This window comes from Pinus tabuliformis, chromosome 7, assembly GCF_031772625.1.
Source record: "Pinus tabuliformis cultivar Carrire ecotype Pingquan chromosome 7, CPIR1, whole genome shotgun sequence".
Lineage (NCBI taxonomy): Eukaryota > Viridiplantae > Streptophyta > Pinopsida > Pinales > Pinaceae > Pinus > Pinus tabuliformis.
Genome location: NC_142293.1, coordinates 1,110,797,083 through 1,110,815,756, shown reverse-complemented (window position 1 = coordinate 1,110,815,756; position 18,674 = coordinate 1,110,797,083). Strand labels below are relative to the sequence as shown.

Here is an 18,674-nt window from a genome sequence, read left to right as displayed (position 1 = left end):
AAAATATTTATTTATTTTGAAATATAAAATACTTTTTATTTGATAGTAAGGTTAGTTGTATATATTTATTTATTTTGAAATATAAAATATTTTTATTTTTATAAATGTAAAATATAAAATATTTGTAGAATTTATTTAACTAGCTTTTTGACATAATACATAATAATAATAGAAGATATTGAATTTTGTTTATTCTCGAATGTTTTTATAAATAATTTTATTTTAATATTTAATATTTGTACAATTTATTAATTAGCTTTTTGAAATAATAATAAAAAATATTGAATTTTGTTTATTCTTAAATGTTTTTATATTATAAAATACTTTTGTTTTAATATTTAATATTTGTACAATTTATTTAACTAGCTTTTTGAAATAATAATAAAAGATATTGAATTTCGTTTATTCTTAAATGTTTTTATACCATTTATTTAACTAGCTTTTTGACATTATAACAAAAGATATAAATTTTTGTTTAATTCTCAAATGTTTTAATGACATAATAATAAAAGATTTAATTTTATTTGTTCTCAAATATTTTTTAATGAAAGCCTAAGGGATGACATAATAATAAAAGATTGAATTTTATTTATTCTCAAATGTTTTAGATTTAAATGAAAGCCTAAGGGATGGCTTAATCATAACAATATTATGGGTAAATGAAATGAAACCCTGAGAGATTGATGGCTTAATCATAACAATATTTTGGGTAAATGAAATGAAAGTCTAAGGGAGAGATTGATGGCTTAATCATAACAATACTTTTCCCGATGGCTCTCATTACATCTCAGATCATCCAAAAAAAAATATTGAATTTTGTTTATTCTCAAATATTTTTAACGAAAATTTGAAAGCATATAGGAAAGATAAAAGATATTGAATTTTATTTATTCTCAAATGTTTTTAATGAAAGCCTAAGATCATTTAAGAAGATATTGAGTTTTGTTTATTCTCTAATGTTTTTAATGAAAATTTGAGTGCTGTTGGACAGCGAAAGCCTCGCGGAACGAGCATGGGGTGCGAACCCCGGAATTTTGGGTAATATTAAGGTAAAAGACTTCGTGGAAAATACAGAGCGCGAGCTATAGTAGGTTGAGTCAAAGGATAGTCCGCTCGAAAATAATGTAAAGAAATAGTAATAGAGTCGGCCCGGGCGGGATCACAGGCCAAGGGAAAGTATAAATAGAGCGAGGCTCTATGAGGGAAAGGCAGTTCAGTTTTGGTTTTTAGTCCTAACATATAATGGGTGAATACTCTGAGAGCAGTTGTAAGTCCGAGTCGAGGGAGTAGGATAGAAGGTAGAGGCTCTGCAGCTGTGTGCACAGAGGCCTGGAAAGTCCGCAACTGTGTGTGCAGACCCCTGCAGCTGAGTGTGCAAGGTGGATCTGGAGGTATTGTTGAAGATTGGTAATAAAGATAAGTTTCTTCTGAATTTTGTGTTAATTGCGACTTTACTCTTTTATGATAAATTAACTGTTATGATTTCTGCGTTCGCTATGGTTGAATACATGTGAACTGGGTTAATCTTGATGTGCGAAGTAACCAAGAGTAATAAATGTCTGCTTAAAGACCACTTTAACTAGATCAAACCAGTAATAAGTGATTCAATCTGAAATAAGCGCGATAAGGGTATTCCGATCTGCGCGGATCTGGTGCAGCACGAGGCTGCAGAACAGCGTGCGAGTCCCAACCCACATCCAAGACATCCCCAGGGTGCGGAAACATGGTTCCAGCACCCTCCCCTGCTACCTCGGGTGAGACCTCAGTCGACGCTTCATGGGCTGTTGCCGAAAGGGCCGGTAGCTGCGGGATTTGTTTGCCTAAATAATTCTTTCAAACCTAAGTCAAGCCCATATAAGCCAACAAATGGTTCCGTTGTCGAATCCAAGATCTACCTAAGGGGTGTCTAATGTGGGAACACTGGAATCCTACAAAGAAAGAGCTCAAAGATTCGTGGGATCTGAAGCTCCACGAGTTCGGGGGTTCAGGAAAACAGGAACTCACGGATATCAGAGGAACAGTGGTTGGATCGCTACATCCTCATAGACATACATGAGATCTTCTTTGTAACATTCCCGATAGAGTTATATGCGTGGATCGCAAAGTTAGCTGATAGTGTGGGAAGGTGTAGATTAGACCAACCGATAGTGTGGACCCTAGAACTGGTGCATAAACTAGAAGCCATTGAAGACAAACTCGCGCGCGCAGTCGATCATTGGGTAGATTGAATCATTGGGGGATTTATCACTGAATTCGCAGTAGATACCACTGTAATCTACAATGAAGCGGAAAGGCAATTTCTCCAAGGACGGCGGAGTCGGTACATCAAGTCATTAAACACTTGGATTAAGATGTTATTGTGCGAAAAACAGATTATGCGCATACATTAATGTCTGGGGTAACACGGAGTGGAAGAGGTTACCGAGGAACGGGAGGAGCAAGGAACAGTCCTTTGATTTCTATCTCACGGAAAAGCAAGGAATATCTCGCTAGGTTCTCGCCCAGAAGCGCAGTCCGATTGATTACAAAACGCCTTCCACTGATACCACCTCCATCTACGCCATCGCCCCCATCACCCACGTCGCGTCCATCCACACCACCTCCTAGAACAGGGATGGCGATCGCAGTCAAGTTATCGACCTTTCAAGGTATAGGAAATGAATATCCAAGCCGGTACTGGTTTGTGATAAACTCCATGTGGGACGCGCAAAGTATAACAGATGAAAACATCAAAAAGGTTATGTTGGTCAGTGCACTCCAAGACCGCGTGCTAACATGGTACATAAAACACTCAAGCGACCGTCCGAATGAAGGACTAGCAGCTATAGAGGATGCGCTTAATAAGGAGTTTGACCGACCAAATTTTGAGAACCAGTCGATCATTGGGTTCAAAGAAATAGCAATGTTGCTGGGAGAAACGCCATGGGATCTGGACCAAAGATTAAATAGTACTATTCGTGAGGCTAATATGATGTTGACCAACAGACAGCATTGCGCATGGTTTGTGGCGTCGTTAACACCACATCTGAGGACGGCTCTGTCACAATAGAAGATCTCAACCCAGGGCAAGGAACTAGGGACAGCAATGAGGTTATACGCGACCCCGATACCAGACCCAGGGTTGGGAGTTCAGCAACTCCACGCGCAACTTCAGAACTTGAGTTTGAAGTACAAAGCTTGAATCAAGGAAGAAGGCCTCGATTAGGGGTACAGTCGGAGGCATGATGTATTGAATGCAAAAGCCATGCACACGACAAAGACCATTGCCCGGTCTTCGCAAACTATCTGGCAGGGGGAGGCCCAATGCCATTAAAAGTGGAAGTCCAAACAGGACCAAATGCCATGCCTGCGCTCTGGTGCACGATTTTCCAGGTGGGAGGGAAACATGCAACAGATAACTGTCATCTATTACAGAAGTATACCCAAACCTCACAGCAGTTGTATTGCAATTTTTGTCGATCAGTAGGACACGATGAGCGAACGTGTCGAAGTTATGACTTAATGATGGAACAGACCCCAGCCTACCGAGTACAGGCTGAAACACGAGGAGGATTTCAAGGATGAGGTCGGGGAAGAGGATGGGGACCCGGCCGAGGTCGCGGACAGATAACTTGTTATAATTGTGGTGAACAAGGACACTACACTCGCGAATGCACTAACCCAACTAGGATCTCATGTCCTTATTGCGAACAGTTCGATCACGAATTGGTAGATTGTCCAACCTTGCTTGCCCAATTGAACAAGAGAGGGGTGCTTCAACCTCCGCCAACCCAGGATGTCCAGATGATGCGTGCGGAACCCCACGAAGAAGACACTAGTATAAATATGGTACAAAGGAGCGACGCAACAGTAGAAAGGAACAAAGGTAGGGAGCGAGGCAACCCGCCTATGGGGAACCATACTGCATAACCAAAGCAGGGAAGGGCAAGGCCAAACGAAGAACAGCTGAGCTTCGCGAATGCCACTACCTCAGGTGGGAAGGACCAAATGGAAGCCAAAGTGGACCCCTACATGATCACTTCCTTTCTTGATGCATGCATGAAATTGCTGCGGAATCAGAAGGTTGTCCAAGGGTTACAGGAATTGATTACCAGGAGCGCCGAATTCAGCGAACCCCAGGTGGTCCGGAGGATAGGACAACATGCTCTACGCACTGGACGAGAAATGAGAATGATGGCACAGATAGGAGACTATGAAATGGATCAAGTCATCCTGGATTTAGGCTCAGATGCAAATATACTACCTAAGCAAACTTGGGAGCATATAGGCAAGCCCGTACTGTAATGGTCCCCGATTCAACTACGAATGGCCAACTAGCAAAAAATATTACCAATGGGTCAATTGCAAGGGGTGGCGGTGGATATCGATGGTGTAACAATCCAGACCGATTTCGAAGTCATAGAGCTTATCGATGATAGAAATCCTTACCCTGCTTTGCTCGAGATTGATTGGGCCATCGATATGAAAGGAATCATCAACTTGAAAAGGCACACGATGACTTTCGAAACGAAGTCACTTCACATAGTGGTTCCACTGAACCCAGTGGAAGGGGAGCGCTACACAGAACCTGTTCGCGACGAGGAAAATAATGATGAACTAGATTGCATTTATCAGATAATGGCGTAGAACCCCAGTCAGATGCATTACAACGACAATAGAAGAACCTCATCAGAACGTGAGAGTATCTACACTATCGATTCTGAGCAAGATGCGGAGCGTTGGCAGAATCGATTGCAAGAAGTTACAACACTCAACTGTAATAGGGTGACTCGATCAGTACAATGTGAAGAAAGACACCACTCGGAAGAGCAGGAAACGACCACTGAAAACCAGCTCACATGTGTAGTACAGGAACAGCCTAGTGCATTGGCAGACAGGGTGCGCGCACTGATAGAAGGATTAGGGAAGCTCAGATACAAGAGAAGGTTTCGACTCCGAATCGGAAGATATGCGCGGTGATTAAGTTGGCATAAAACGATAGCACGAAGAATACGGGTGTATGGCGGACGACCGACACCTCAAACAGACCAGAGTGGACCACAGGATCATCAGGCTAGAGGGAACCTCCTCCCTACGGCCCAATCAGCCACTATAAGCATAGCTTCTCCCACCAGAGATGGCGTCCGCGACAAGGTTCAATAGTTGTGGGCTGCCATTCAGCGTGCAAAACGACGACTTGATGAGTTGGAACAAACTGAGGCCCAAATCCATGACCACAGTATGAAGTTGGATAACGCCATCTAGAAAATTCAATTAGAAGTGGCCGCCCTAGATGACGAAAAGGAATTTCCCAAGGAAACCAACATGGTTGGCTTTCCTACCTTGATAAGGCTGCACCAGAAGCCACAGGGGCGCGCACACCATAATTCCATAATAGAAGCAAGAGGACATCTCGGGTGCTCACGACCCGAGTCAATGGGGAATCAGAGGACCCACGGGAAGGGTTCGCCCTTCTGACTATCCGTCGACGGATCAGTCCCAGCACCCCAAGCAGTTGGAAGAGGGTGCGCGACTATAAAATAGGTTGTTGTACAGTGGCGCGATTCGACCACCGACTCCTTGCAGAAACCACATCTGCGTCCTTGGGGATTCGCTGCTGCAAAGGAAAGATGGAAAGTGACTATTGAAGATACTGCTCATGGTATGATGGCGCATTTAAAGCACCTTGAAGCGGGCGGCGGGTCAGTAAGGCACAAGCATAACCACCCAAGTCACATTTATGAGCTACCACGAAAACACGCCGCCAGTTTCCAAGTTCCATCGATATATAAACAAAGTAAAGGTCACACCACCACATCGTACTATCCGGCAAGAGAATCGGTCTGTATTGCCTACATCATGAGCAACGAGGAAGTTGAAAACAGTTCGTGGTTTCAGGCAGTGCCGCAGCATTACAAAGATGTCATCTTGAAAGCTCAAAGGCCTACCACCATTAGTCCACAGCTAGAGTCGCCGCAGGAAGCAGAACATTCTAAATCCCCCCGGACGCCGAAGACCAAGAAGAAACCTCCACTTCCAGAATCAGTTCGACAGTCGTCACGACACCTGTAGGTTGGCAAGTCCATAATGAAGGAAAAAGGTAAAACTGTTATCATCGATAGCGAGGAAGAAACAGAAGAGTCTCCCACAAGGGTCGAAGAGGACATCCCTGAGGAGGACCCTGTACAGCCAATGCGACGACCCAAGTATATGCCTCCAAGCAAGGGGACGAACAAGGTACCCACAAACCTGGATGAATTCAACAATACAATCACTACCCCCTCTCTCCCGAAAGACGTCCCAGTGGAAAACTCGGTGGTTGGCCGTGTCGCGACGATGAAATTTGACGATTGCGACCTTGCAGTTCGAACAAAATTTCCCCATCTAGCGACAGATGCCTTAATGGACCACAAGATAGAAGGCATGGTGACAACTCTACAGCCAAAGAAGTGGCTACAAAAGGTGGACGAAGCTGGATTACTTTGTCTCCTGGCAATTCCGCACTTTCTCCGACCCCCTATTACTATGTTAGTCATCAAGCAGTTGCTCTGTCTAGTGCACGAAGATACACTATGGGTCAGTAAACCCGTCCGTATCACAGCAAAACTTGTTCACCGGGTCTCGCATCTACCCTGCGCCGAACGGAACCCTCGGGAAATTACGGCCAAAAGTAACGATGTAGGAATGATAGAACGACTAAAGAAGACGTATAAGCTCGCTAAGGGACCACGAGGGTACGTCATTGACAGTATCTCCGATGACACAGTCTGGGTAGCCACTAAGTTGCTGGCAGGAAAAGTAATGATGAAATGTCGGAGCTCCGAGGTCTCCGCCGTAGTTATCACACTGGCTGAAGAATGTGTCGCTGGTGTACAATTCAATTGGTCACAGTTTCTTTGTGAAGAATTTCTTGCCAATTGTCGCGAAGTCCAGGAAGAAGGCAAGACGTTCTATTATGTGTGGCTGCTACTGTCTCTCATGTTGGTCGCTACTGTCTCTCATGCTGGTCGCTACTAAGTTGCCTGAAGACAACCAGTTTCCTGTTTTAACCCCGGAATGGCCGGAAGCCACGCAATATGCGTCCCTCTGGGCAACCAAGGACGCAAGCAGAATTCGGGGGATGAGATCTTTTGGGTATTGATGGATGCAAATGTGCGTCAGTGGATCTATGACTTACCACGCTTAAATGAGAGTATAAAGCACATTGCGGAATTCAAAGAAGATATGCATCATGTCTACATCCGGGCGCGGAAGGACCTAGCCCAAACATGGACCCCTCTCCAGTTCATTGTCACTAATGACGTTGTTCACAAGATTGTCGAGGCTTGGCCTGCGGCTTGGCGAGGACCCGTGGCAGTGGAACGAGATGAGGCTGCTATTCAGAAACAATAAGAGGCAGCCAAGCGCGTCGCACAACAAAAGAGGAATGAACAATATGCTGCAGAAGTTAAGGCAGCGCGAGAGGCAAAACTCGTAGCAACAAACAAACCAATACCAGGGGCGCAGACCCCAGCAAAGGACAAAGGCACTCAGAAGGAAACCGCTCAGCCGACCGCAACGGATATGTTGTCCACTACTACGAGTACCCCACTAAAGTGCTCAACCACACCAGAGCGACCAAAGGCACGAAAGAAAGCAAAAGCATCTAAGACCGACAATGAAGTTACCACCCTAACGGAGGGCAATCTAAATGACATTGAAAACATCGTTCGCGAAGTTACTCGGGAGGCAATCGATGAGGCTATGTTGGAGCAGCACATTGTGTTGGGGGAGCTCCGGACACAGTTACGCGAATTGGGATCAAGAATTGCGCAGGTAGGCCCTAGCGTTTCTACAGAAGCCTCTGGTATGACAGCTACAGAACCATTTCTCAGAGCCCAGGTTGCTCAGTCTACTCCGATTCCGACAGGCGCATTAGTTACCAACCAAACGGAAGACCAAGCAATACTAGAATGACTTACCGATTTGGGACTGAACATGGCTGCACTCCCACGCAATAGTTTGCAACAACTCCACGACAGCACCACAATTGAACTTCGTGCAAGCGCCGGCCACATCGACCAGATACTCCAAGAGCAAAAAATTAATATTGAAAAGCTACGGCTCCAACGCGATGAAGCAGTCACAAAAAAACAGCAGATGGAAAAGGTAGTAGCGGAAAACTGTTTGAGTGCTCAAGCGTTAGATATTACAGGGGACTTGCCTGTTGAAGCACAAATTCACACGTTGGCTACGAAGTTCTGAAGGACAAAAGAGGAGGCCGCATGACTGCAGCTCGAACTCAGCGCGCAGATCGTCGAGTTGAAATTGCAGGTCCCACCACCAACGCCCCCAGAGGTCGTAGTACAGCGTAAGAACATTATTGATATGGGGTGTGCAATGCTTGCACGGTCACTCGAAGAATGTACCGAGTTGCTAACTCAATCGATTGATATGCTCACTGTCCTTCAGGAAGATCCCACACTCCGCAGGTTGGAAGCAGAGGCCCAGGAACTTCAGCACGCCTACGATCAGCTCCGGGGAACCATGCAGACCGTTGCTATCCCGCAACGGTTGGCTAAGATGAGGGAGGTGCAGGACATGAAAATCCAAGCCGAAGCCGTGAGACAGAAGGAAGCAGTGGTGAAAGCTCATATCCAACCATGGTTGGACGAGGCATTTGCAGTTTCAACCACCATAGAGCATAAGGTAGCACACATGAAGGCCAAATGTGCTAGGATGGAGATAGCCGAGACAGGGGCAGAAATATCGGCACCACAGGTGGAACAGATGCAGCGCATGACAGAAGAATTTGCTGCTAGTACCAGCGACGCATTGAAGTTGTTAACCGACCTCCGCGCAAAGATAGACGAACCAGTTCAGTGACTTGAGATGAGTCACAATGATTGTGTTGGGGGACTATTGGGTAGCGAAAGCCCCGCAGAATGAGTATGTTAACAACCTCCGCACAAAGATAGACAAACCAGTTCAATGACTCGGGATGAGTCACGATGATTGTGTTGGGGGACTATTGGGTAGCGAAAGCCCCGCGGAATGAGTATGGGGTGCGAAGCCCAGAATTTTGGGTAATATTAGGGTAAAAGTCTCCGTGGAAAGCGCGAAGCGCGAGCTATAGTAGGTTGAGTCAAAAGGTAGTCCGCCCGAAAATAATGTAAAGAAATAGTAATAGAGCCGACCCGCGATAAAAGGAAAGTATAAATAGAGCGAGGCTCTATGAGGGAAAGGCTGTTCACTTTTGGTTTTTAGTCCTAACATGTAATGGGTGAATAGTCTAAAAGCAATGGTAAGTCCAAGTCAAGGGAGTAGGATAAAAGGTAGAGACTCTGCCGCTGTGCGCAGACCCCTGCGCTGAGTGCGCAAGGTGGATCTGGAGGTATTGTTGAGGATTGGTAATAAAGATAAGTTTCTTCTGAATTCTGTGTTAATTGCGACTTTACTCTTTTATGATAAATGAATTGTTATGATTTATGCATTTGCTACGGTTGAATACATATGAATTGGGTTAATCTTGATGCAAGAAGTAACCAAAAGTAATAAATGTTTTCTTAAAGACCGCTTTAACTAGATCAAACTAGTAATAAGTGATTCAATCTGAAATAAGTGCGATAAGGGTATTCCGATCTACGCGGATCTGGCACAGTGCGATGCTGCAGAGCATTGCACGAGCCCCAACTCACATCCAAGACATCCCCAGGGTGCGGAAACCTGGTTCCAGCACCCTCCCCTACTACCTCGGGTGAGACCTCAGTTCACACTTCGCAAGTTGTTGCCAAAAGGGCCAATAGCTGCGGGATTTGTTTGTCTAAATAATTCTTCTGAACCTGGGCCAAGCCCATATAAGCCAACAAAAGTATAAGGAAAAGATAAAAGATATTGAATTTTATATATTCTCAAATGTTTTTAATGAAAATTTGAAAGCATAAGGAAAAGATAAAAGATATTGAATTTTATATATTCTCAAACGTTTTGAATGAAAATGAAAATTTGAAAGCATAAGGGAAAGATAAAAGATATTGAATTTTATATATTCTCAAATGTTTTTAACGAAAATGAAAATTTGAAAGCATAAGGGAAAAATAAAAGATATTGAATTTTATTTATTCTCAAATGTTTTTAATGAAAATTTGAAAGCCTAAGGGAAAGATACAAGATATTGAATTATTTATTCTCAAATGTTTTTATGAAAATTTGAAAGCCTAAGGGAAAGATACAAGATATTGAATTTTATTTATTCTCAAATGTTTTTAATGAAAACTTAAGGGAGAGATTAATGGCTTAATCATAACAATATTCTTTTAATGAAAATTTGAAAGCATAAGGAAATGATAAAAGATATTGAATTTTATTTATTCTCAAATGTTTTTAATGAAAGAATTGTGTTTATTCTCAAATGTTTTTAATGAAAATTTGAACGCAGAAGGGAAAGATAAAAAATATTGAATTTTATTCATTCTCAAAAAAATATTGAATTTTATTTATTCTCAAATGTTTCTAATGAAACCCTAAGGGAGAGATTAATGACTTAATGATAACAATAATTTTCCCAACAACCCTCATTACATCTAAGATCTCTAGATCTAAGATCACCCAAAAAGATATTGAATTTTATTTTATTTATTCTCAAATAGATCACCCAAAAAGATATTGAATTTTATTTTATTTATTCTCAAATGTTTTTAATGAAACCCTAAGGGAGAGATTAATGGCTTAATGATAACAATATTTTTCCAAACCACCCTCATTACAAAAAGATATTGAATTTTATTTTATTTATTCTCAAATGTTTTTAATGAAACCCTAAGGGAGAGATTAATGGCTTAATGATAACAATATTTTTCCAAACCACCCTCATTACATCTAAGATCATTAGATGTAAGATCACCCAAAAAGATATTGAATTAAAAATGTAAGATCATTAGATCTAAGATCACCCAAAAAGATATTGAATTTTGTTTTTAATGAAAATTTGAAAACATTGAATTTAAGATCATTAGATCTAAGATCACCTAAAAAGATATTGAATTAAAAATGTAAGATTAAAAATGTAAGATCATTAGATCTAAGATCACCCAAAAAAATATTGAATTTTGTTTTTAATGAAAATTTGAAAACATTGAATTTTGTTTGAATTTTATTGAAAGATATTGAATTAAAAATTTGAATTTTATTGAAAGATATTGAATTAAAAATGTAAGATCATTAGATCTAAGATCACCCAAAAAGATATTGAATTTTGTTTTTAATGAAAATTTGAAAACATTGAATTTTGTTTGAATTTTATTAAATTTTGTTTGAATTTTATTAAATTTTGTTTGAATTTTATTGAATTTTGTTTTTAATGAAAATTTGAAAAAAGATATTGAATTTTGTTTTTAATGAAAATTTGAAAACATTGAATTTTGTTTGAATTTTATTGAAAGATATTAAATTAAAAATGTATCATTAGATCTAAGATCACCCAAAAAGATATTGAATTGAAAACATTGAATTTTGTTTGAATTTTATTGAATTTTGTTTTTAATGAAAATTTGAAAACATTAAATTTTGTTTGGATTTTGTTTTTAATGAAAATTTGATGTTTTTAATGATCATTATAAACCTAAGGGAAAGATTGATGGCTTAATCATAACAATATTTTTCCCAACCACCATAGTTTAGTTATATATATCCGAGATCCGATCAACTTATCCAATCAACGTGTAACTATATATATATAAAATTTAAAACCAAACCCAATTTGAAATTTATTGTGACATTTACAACTTCTTTATTTATATATATATATATGTATTTAAATATTTTATTTAAAACAAAACCCAATTTGAAAACCAAACCCAATTATCCAATCAACTTGTAACTACATATATATAGATATATATATTATTTAAAACCAAACCCAATTTGAATATATATATTATTTAAAACCAAACCCAATTTGAAATTTATTGTCACGTTTTACAACTTTTTTTTATATATGTATATCTATTTAAATATTTTATTTAAAACCAAAACCAATTTGAAATTTATTTTGAATTTTTTTATTGAAATTTATTTCGATTTTTTTATTTAAAATTGAACTTCGATTAAATTTCAAATTTTTTTTATTTAAAATTGAACTTGGATTTGTTTGGCAACCCGTCTAGAAATATGGCAGAGTGAAGTCTCAATTCTTAATATACCAAGAATATTCTCATACCAGACGTACAGGTTCCTCTCGTTTATTCACTCATTTGAATATACATGAGACTTGTTGGAAGTTACAAAAGTGTGAGAGCCATATAAAGAGGATATTGTATTTCTTTGTCAAAATAACTGTAGCCATGCTAATTTAGAACAGAATATGCAGCGTTTGGAGAACTTCATTACATAGGGTCGCACTTTCTGCATCTTAGTATAAAGGTGTGTGATTCCATGTTCGTTATGGTATTTTTCTTTTCTTTTATATATTCTAATAGACCATAAATATCTCACTTGTGTTCCAATATGATTAAACACATAAGATTTAAAACTAATCTTACCTATAATTTAAAATTACTACTACTATGTTCTTATTAGACAAATAAGATTTAAAATTGTGCTCTGATTACTATGTTCTTATTAGACAAACAAGATTTAAAATTGTGCTCTGATTAAAAACATATGATAACTATGTTCTTATTAGACAAATAAGATTTAAAATTACTACTACTACTTGTGCTCTGATTAAAAAGATATGATAGTAAGTTAAAACTACAGGGGGGAATTAAATCGTTTTTTTCTATATTAAAGAAAAGTGCCCAGCAAATTACAAAAACATTTTATATGAGTAAAATAAAATTAATTTTATATTATTTTAAAAACCAAAAATGTGTCATGCAACCAATCCTATTATCAAAGATTTCAAAGCAATTAAAATAACACATGAATACAATGTCAATTTGATGAAGGTTTGCATCTTTATGGATTGGATCCCTCTAGAAGGTCTTTAAATCTGGGCTTAAAATTTTCTAATCTGATTGAAATGGCAAATGATTCTTCAAACATCCACACCTTACCATATATTTGAGAATATCTGTATAAATTTATAATTCTAAGACCCTTTTTGTAATTTTCTGAATTCAAGAGCCTGTCAATAATTTTGAAGGATTTCATTCTCTATTTAAGTCTATTTTGAAGGATTTCATTCTCTATTTAAGTCTATTTTGAAGGATTTCATTCTCTATTTAAGTCTATTTACATCTTAGAAAATACCATTTTTCACTGAAATTTCTATTTCCATCTGACCTTTTTTCCCTGAAATTCATTTTGTATTAAAGCAGTACACCAAAATTACATCTCAAGAAATGAGACAACAGCAGTACACCAAAATTACATCTGCAGTAATGAGACAACCTGATATAAAAATAAGAGTTCGAATTCTGCCTTTACATATAGCACACTGGATGTTATCCAAAAAAGATCTATCAAGCTTATAATAGCAAAAAGACAAATAATCATAAAGCACACTGAACTGTTATCCAAAAAAGATCTATCAAGCTTATAATAGCAAAAATAGCAAAAAGACAAATATTCATAAAGCACACTGAAGTTGAACTGTTATCCAAAAAAAATCTATCAAGCTTATAATAGCAAAAAAACAGCCATTTTCTGGAGTTGTGACAATCCTGATTACCTTTAAAGCCTATTGATCTCATAGAAAAGAATTTGTTTTCACCTTCTCAATACCCGAGAAAAAGACGAACATTAAACCTATGAAAAGTTTCTGACAGGGAACGGTTAACAGAGATACCAAGATAGGAAGAAGTGTCATATTTAAAAGAACTGTGAACAATAGTTGAAATAGCCTCAAAGATCCACTTATCATGTCCATAAGGGAGGGAGAGATTAAGCAATAATTGATCATGTCCATAAGAGAGAGATTAAGCAATAAACTCATCAATTATATATGAATATATTTCAAGGGAGACTTCAATGGAATATCCATAATCCAAACCTCAACTTACTATCCATAATCCGGATATCATTATCCGGACCTAACCTGAACCTTACTAAATTTTGCAATAGTAGCAACTCCATATGCTAGAACACTAAATTTCCAAAGCAATGAAGAACTGAACTTTACGCAGTGCAAAAACTAACAAACAGCACCACTTAGTGCAACAGTACTTCCATTTACAAAGATAGAAGCTGAAAAATTAAGAATTTTACATGGTTGCTCGGTCAGTTTTCCCCACAGTTGGGGGCAGCAGATCCGTACAGTACCTAGCAGATTCAGATTGCCTTGGAATTCATGCACTGCTGTGACCAGTTTGAAGTGCACTAGTCTTGACATTCAATTTGACATTTTTTGCATCCAATTTGAAGTTAAAATATATTTGTAAATGGAATTTGCTAAATTATCTTGATCAAACTTAGATGCAAATAATGTTTTTTTTTTTTAAATTGCATTGGGATTTTTCTTTTCAAAGCATGCACTAGCTGACTTAGGCTCCAGATATGAGTATTCATGGCTTCTCAAAATAACCAACGCACTAGCTTACTTAGGTTTCAAATATCAGTATTCATGGCTTCTCAAAATGACCAAGTTTGTGGACTTATTCATAAGTTGCAAGACAGATTCCAGAAACCAAGAAGCGCAAGATTGAACCTATCTTCAATATCACTTCAATCAGAATGATTTTGTGGAATAATTCATAAGTTGCAAGACAGATTCCAGACCAATAAGCACAAGATTGAACCTATCTTCAGTATCACTTCAATCAGAATGATTTTGAACTTTACATGTGCGTTTGTGGCTCGTCTGAAATTAAAAAAAAAGGGACTAATCTGGCCTAGTTCTTCCTCGAACCTAATCTGCAAACTTTAGATGTGCGTGTGTGTTTTGTCTGAAATTAAAAAAAAAGGACTAATCTGGCCTGGTTCTTCCTCGAATCTAATCTGCAAAGCTCCTTTAAGACAGGATATCTATGACACAATTCATATTGCTTTCAAGCATTTCAGTTCAAAAATCCATGACCAAACTATCTCAGATGGCTGCTACTCTTTAGCCATCGCCATCACCTAGATTTCCATTTCCAGTAGTATCAATCTCCAGTTATGCACATGCAGCAGATTTTAATTACAACCAAAAATATCTGAGGACATCCTAACTGGATCTTTTATGCTCCACAAAAGTGCCCTCTGGCTCTGGCTCAACATATTATATCAGTTATTATCTTATTTCCAGTATCCCATCAAATTTTAAGTTTCAAAAATGTGCTGCTTCATCGTCTTCCTGTCCTCTACAATCTCAGATTTCATTCACTTCAAAGTCCATTGAACAGTTCAGTCAGTGCCCATCTATGTTCCCTTTCTCTACTTTCCTGAGAATCGAAACCCCATCCAAATCTCTCTTCCAACAAGCAAAATCCATGACACTAGTGGGAATCTCTCTTCCAACAAGAGAAATCCAAAATCGATGACACTAGTGGGAATCTCTCTTCCAACAAGCAAAATCCATGACACTAGTGGGAGGCCAGTCAATATCTCTTCTGTAATTATATAGATATTAACTATCTTGCATCTCTAAATCTCCATGTCTCCATATTAACTATCTTGCATCTCTAAATCTCCATGTCTCCATGTTTGTATTTTCAGTGAAATTACCATACAAATTATCAAAATCAAATAACAAATGAAATCATGATAAAATAACAAATTGCAAATTGCAAATGGCAGTGAATAGCAATAACAAATGGCATTTAAAAAATGAAAATGACATCAATAGACTTATATTGACTAAATTTACTAATGGCTTCCTTGTAATAGTTAACATTAACATTCTCTAAAATGGACAATGGACACCTAACTATAACCATAACAGGGCCTCCATACACGGAGGAAAAATACGGCCTTCCCACGTTGCTCAATGTGACCGGAAGACGTTGGTGCATTCATGTGCAGAGTGCGTCGAAAGAGATGGTGGTATGGCTGAGACTCGCATGTTACTCGCTAGTTGTTTGCTTCAAATAAACGGTAGCGGCACCATCAAAAGCCTGAACCCCTCATTCATATCGAGGGAATATAAAGTTCTCACACTATGGCTGATACTAACAAATTGCATAAGAACAGTTCAATCGAAACTGTTCAGTTAAGATATGACAATCATAGTTTTGAAATCCCTAGTTTCTAGGCCAGAAAACAATCAATGTCGTTCATTCATTATACAATTGCAGAGAAAGGTCTGACTTAATATGCATTAGTGCAAATAACAAACACCCTATTAATGAGTATACTCTGCACCCATCCATCCATTTTCCATTCTCCAGACACCCTGTTTACTTGTCAAAAAAAAAAAAAAAGAGGTTGGCCACATTGACAGACACCACTAGACTTCAAGTGAACCCAAGAAAACCCTAAAACAATTACATTTACATTTTCTACGACCTAAAACAATTAATGAGCCCTAACATGGCACAACAGCCTCTGGACAACGCATGTCAAAATTGAACTGAAATGTTTCTGTAAATCATCCATTAGAATCCACTCCAATCCAATCTAATCCCATCCAGGCAACAAGTTGAGTAGGGTTAACAATTCCAGGTAGATGAAGATCGTCAGAGCAGAGAAATTCCATAATAGTGGAATAAATAACAATACCTTGTTTCTCCTTCTGCGGCTGCTTTCTGATTTCCTCATGAGTATCTGGAAGAGGAACCTCCAAGACCAGTGGCCTGTTGCCATTTCTGCAATCCTGGTGGTGGTGCTGCTGCTCTATTATTCTCCTGCCCAGTAAAGTGCCGTTTGTCATGTACTCATTTTCCAAATAGCAAGCCAACTTCCAGTTAGCAATCTTCTTCTTCTTTTCCCTTGAGGATTTTAGGTGGTCATGGTCATCATCAAGGGAGCAGGATTTTGACCCACTGCTTTCATTTTCTTCACTGGATTTCCTTTTCCTGCTCCTAATGGAAAAAGATGAAGATGATGATGCCTTGGTTTCCTCCTCTTCTGCCATTTCCAGTGATGCCAGCCCTCACTCCACCTCCTCCTCAATTAATCATAACAATAACAAATAACAAATTTTGTTCAATAGCCACCTCACTGGTTTTTTTTGTAACCTCAACTGCCCGAAGAGACAGATAAGCACAATACTGCTCAGCAGCCCTCTGCAACTACTGCTCCTTTCCATGCGTTTTCAATTTTATATTACAATGGAATATAAAATGGGATGTAAACAGCTGTAGACCGGTGGGTGTAGGGTCATATTATATTCATATGCCTGTCGCTAGTGTACAAGCACCCTCACCTCTTTATCATCACAAAAATAAAAAAACTCATGAGCTGTCATTTCCGTGGGAGCGAGAGGCATGAGAATGAATGCGAAAACAAAATTAAAATTGATTAGCTACTTTGTCATTGAACAACCTCCCTGAGGACAAAGAAGAAGAGGACAGGAGAGTGCCTTCAGAAATAAATAAATTGTTTTGTTTGGTTCAGAGATAAAGATTCGAGGCCATGTCAACATGGGTAGGATGGATAAAGATTAGAGGACCCATGTTAAAGGTAAGAATTGAGTTAAGCTGAATTGGTGATATATACATTGAACCTCGTGGATTGTGTGGGTTTCACAACATTATCAAGTATTTTCAAATTTGAGTACTTGACTTATCGTTGAATTCGTAATGGTAAAGAGAATATGAAGGTAAATTAATTTGGGTTCTCGATTATTTATATGTTTTTATTTTAAATAAATAAGAGGAATCTACATTTTTAAATTTTTATATAGGGGTTTTATTTTGTGCGTTGAAATTTATTTTATATAATATTTATATTTAATAATATGGTTATTGTTGTAATTTTCCGAAAACAGAGTTTTAGTTGTATAAGAAGACAAAAGAAATGAAAAGTTTGCAGCCATTTTCTAAGGCGCAAAAGTTTTCAAAGCAAAATCAGACCCTCTCCACTGGATAGTGCTCGGAATAAGCTTTCCAACAGTACATGGAAGTCCAAAAATGGATTTTTGGATCAAAAGATAAAGCAGATTGAAGCTACCCTTTAAAAGCGAGAAAACAAAGAGAAAAAGACCAAGGGTAAGGTTCATCGCAAATCACAATCGGAGTTTCTAGCAGTAGCAAAGGAGGGCAGTGAGATCAGCAATCAAGCGATCGCCGATATCGCAGATCGGAGGTCCTGGCAGTCAAGAGATATCAACATATCAATGATCAACGATCGCTGATATCGCAGGGGTTTTTGGGTCCAGGCATATCGACGACCAGCAGGTCCAAGGCATCGCACATCGATGATTGGCGAATTGGCGCGCCGACAAGTTTACAACTCCAAAAAGTTGTGATATCGCGATTTGTGATATGTGAGTGGTAAAGCGCCAGGAGGGCTGAAAACAATTTTACAAAGGATGGCAGCGAAAAACCAAGGGCAGGCGGGCCCTTTCTCTCTCCTCCAGGGGGCCACATGGCAGAGCACTATTGGTCCCGATAAAGCCACGTGGTGTTGATGTCATCATGACGTGGCAATACGGAGGACACGTGGCATGTTGATCTGGCATTTTCAAGGACCTATGGGGGCATATCTGAGTGACATGTGTCACCAATCATAAATTGACATGTGGCAGTGATGACATCATTAATTGGGAATTGGCAATCGACGAAACAACACACCACTCCGTAGTGAAGCCTCTGATCGTGATCCTCTGATTGAGGGGCTCTGATACAGGGACTGGC

The 18,674-nt window shown here is 38.9% G+C and overlaps 1 protein-coding gene across 1 annotated transcript; it reads right to left on the bottom strand.

Annotated features, from left to right (window-relative positions):
- Nucleotides 1-15,697: 15,697 nt before the first annotated feature.
- Nucleotides 15,698-17,268, bottom strand: LOC149251425 (uncharacterized). Its single transcript, XM_089459435.1, has 2 exons — nt 16,597-17,268; nt 15,698-16,270 (listed from the first exon to the last, which is right to left on the bottom strand). Exons 1-2 carry the CDS (start codon nt 16,949-16,951, stop codon nt 16,152-16,154), a joined length of 474 nt encoding a protein of 157 aa, XP_089315561.1. The 5' UTR covers nt 16,952-17,268; the 3' UTR covers nt 15,698-16,151.
- Between the last annotated feature and the right edge of the window lie 1,406 nt (nt 17,269-18,674).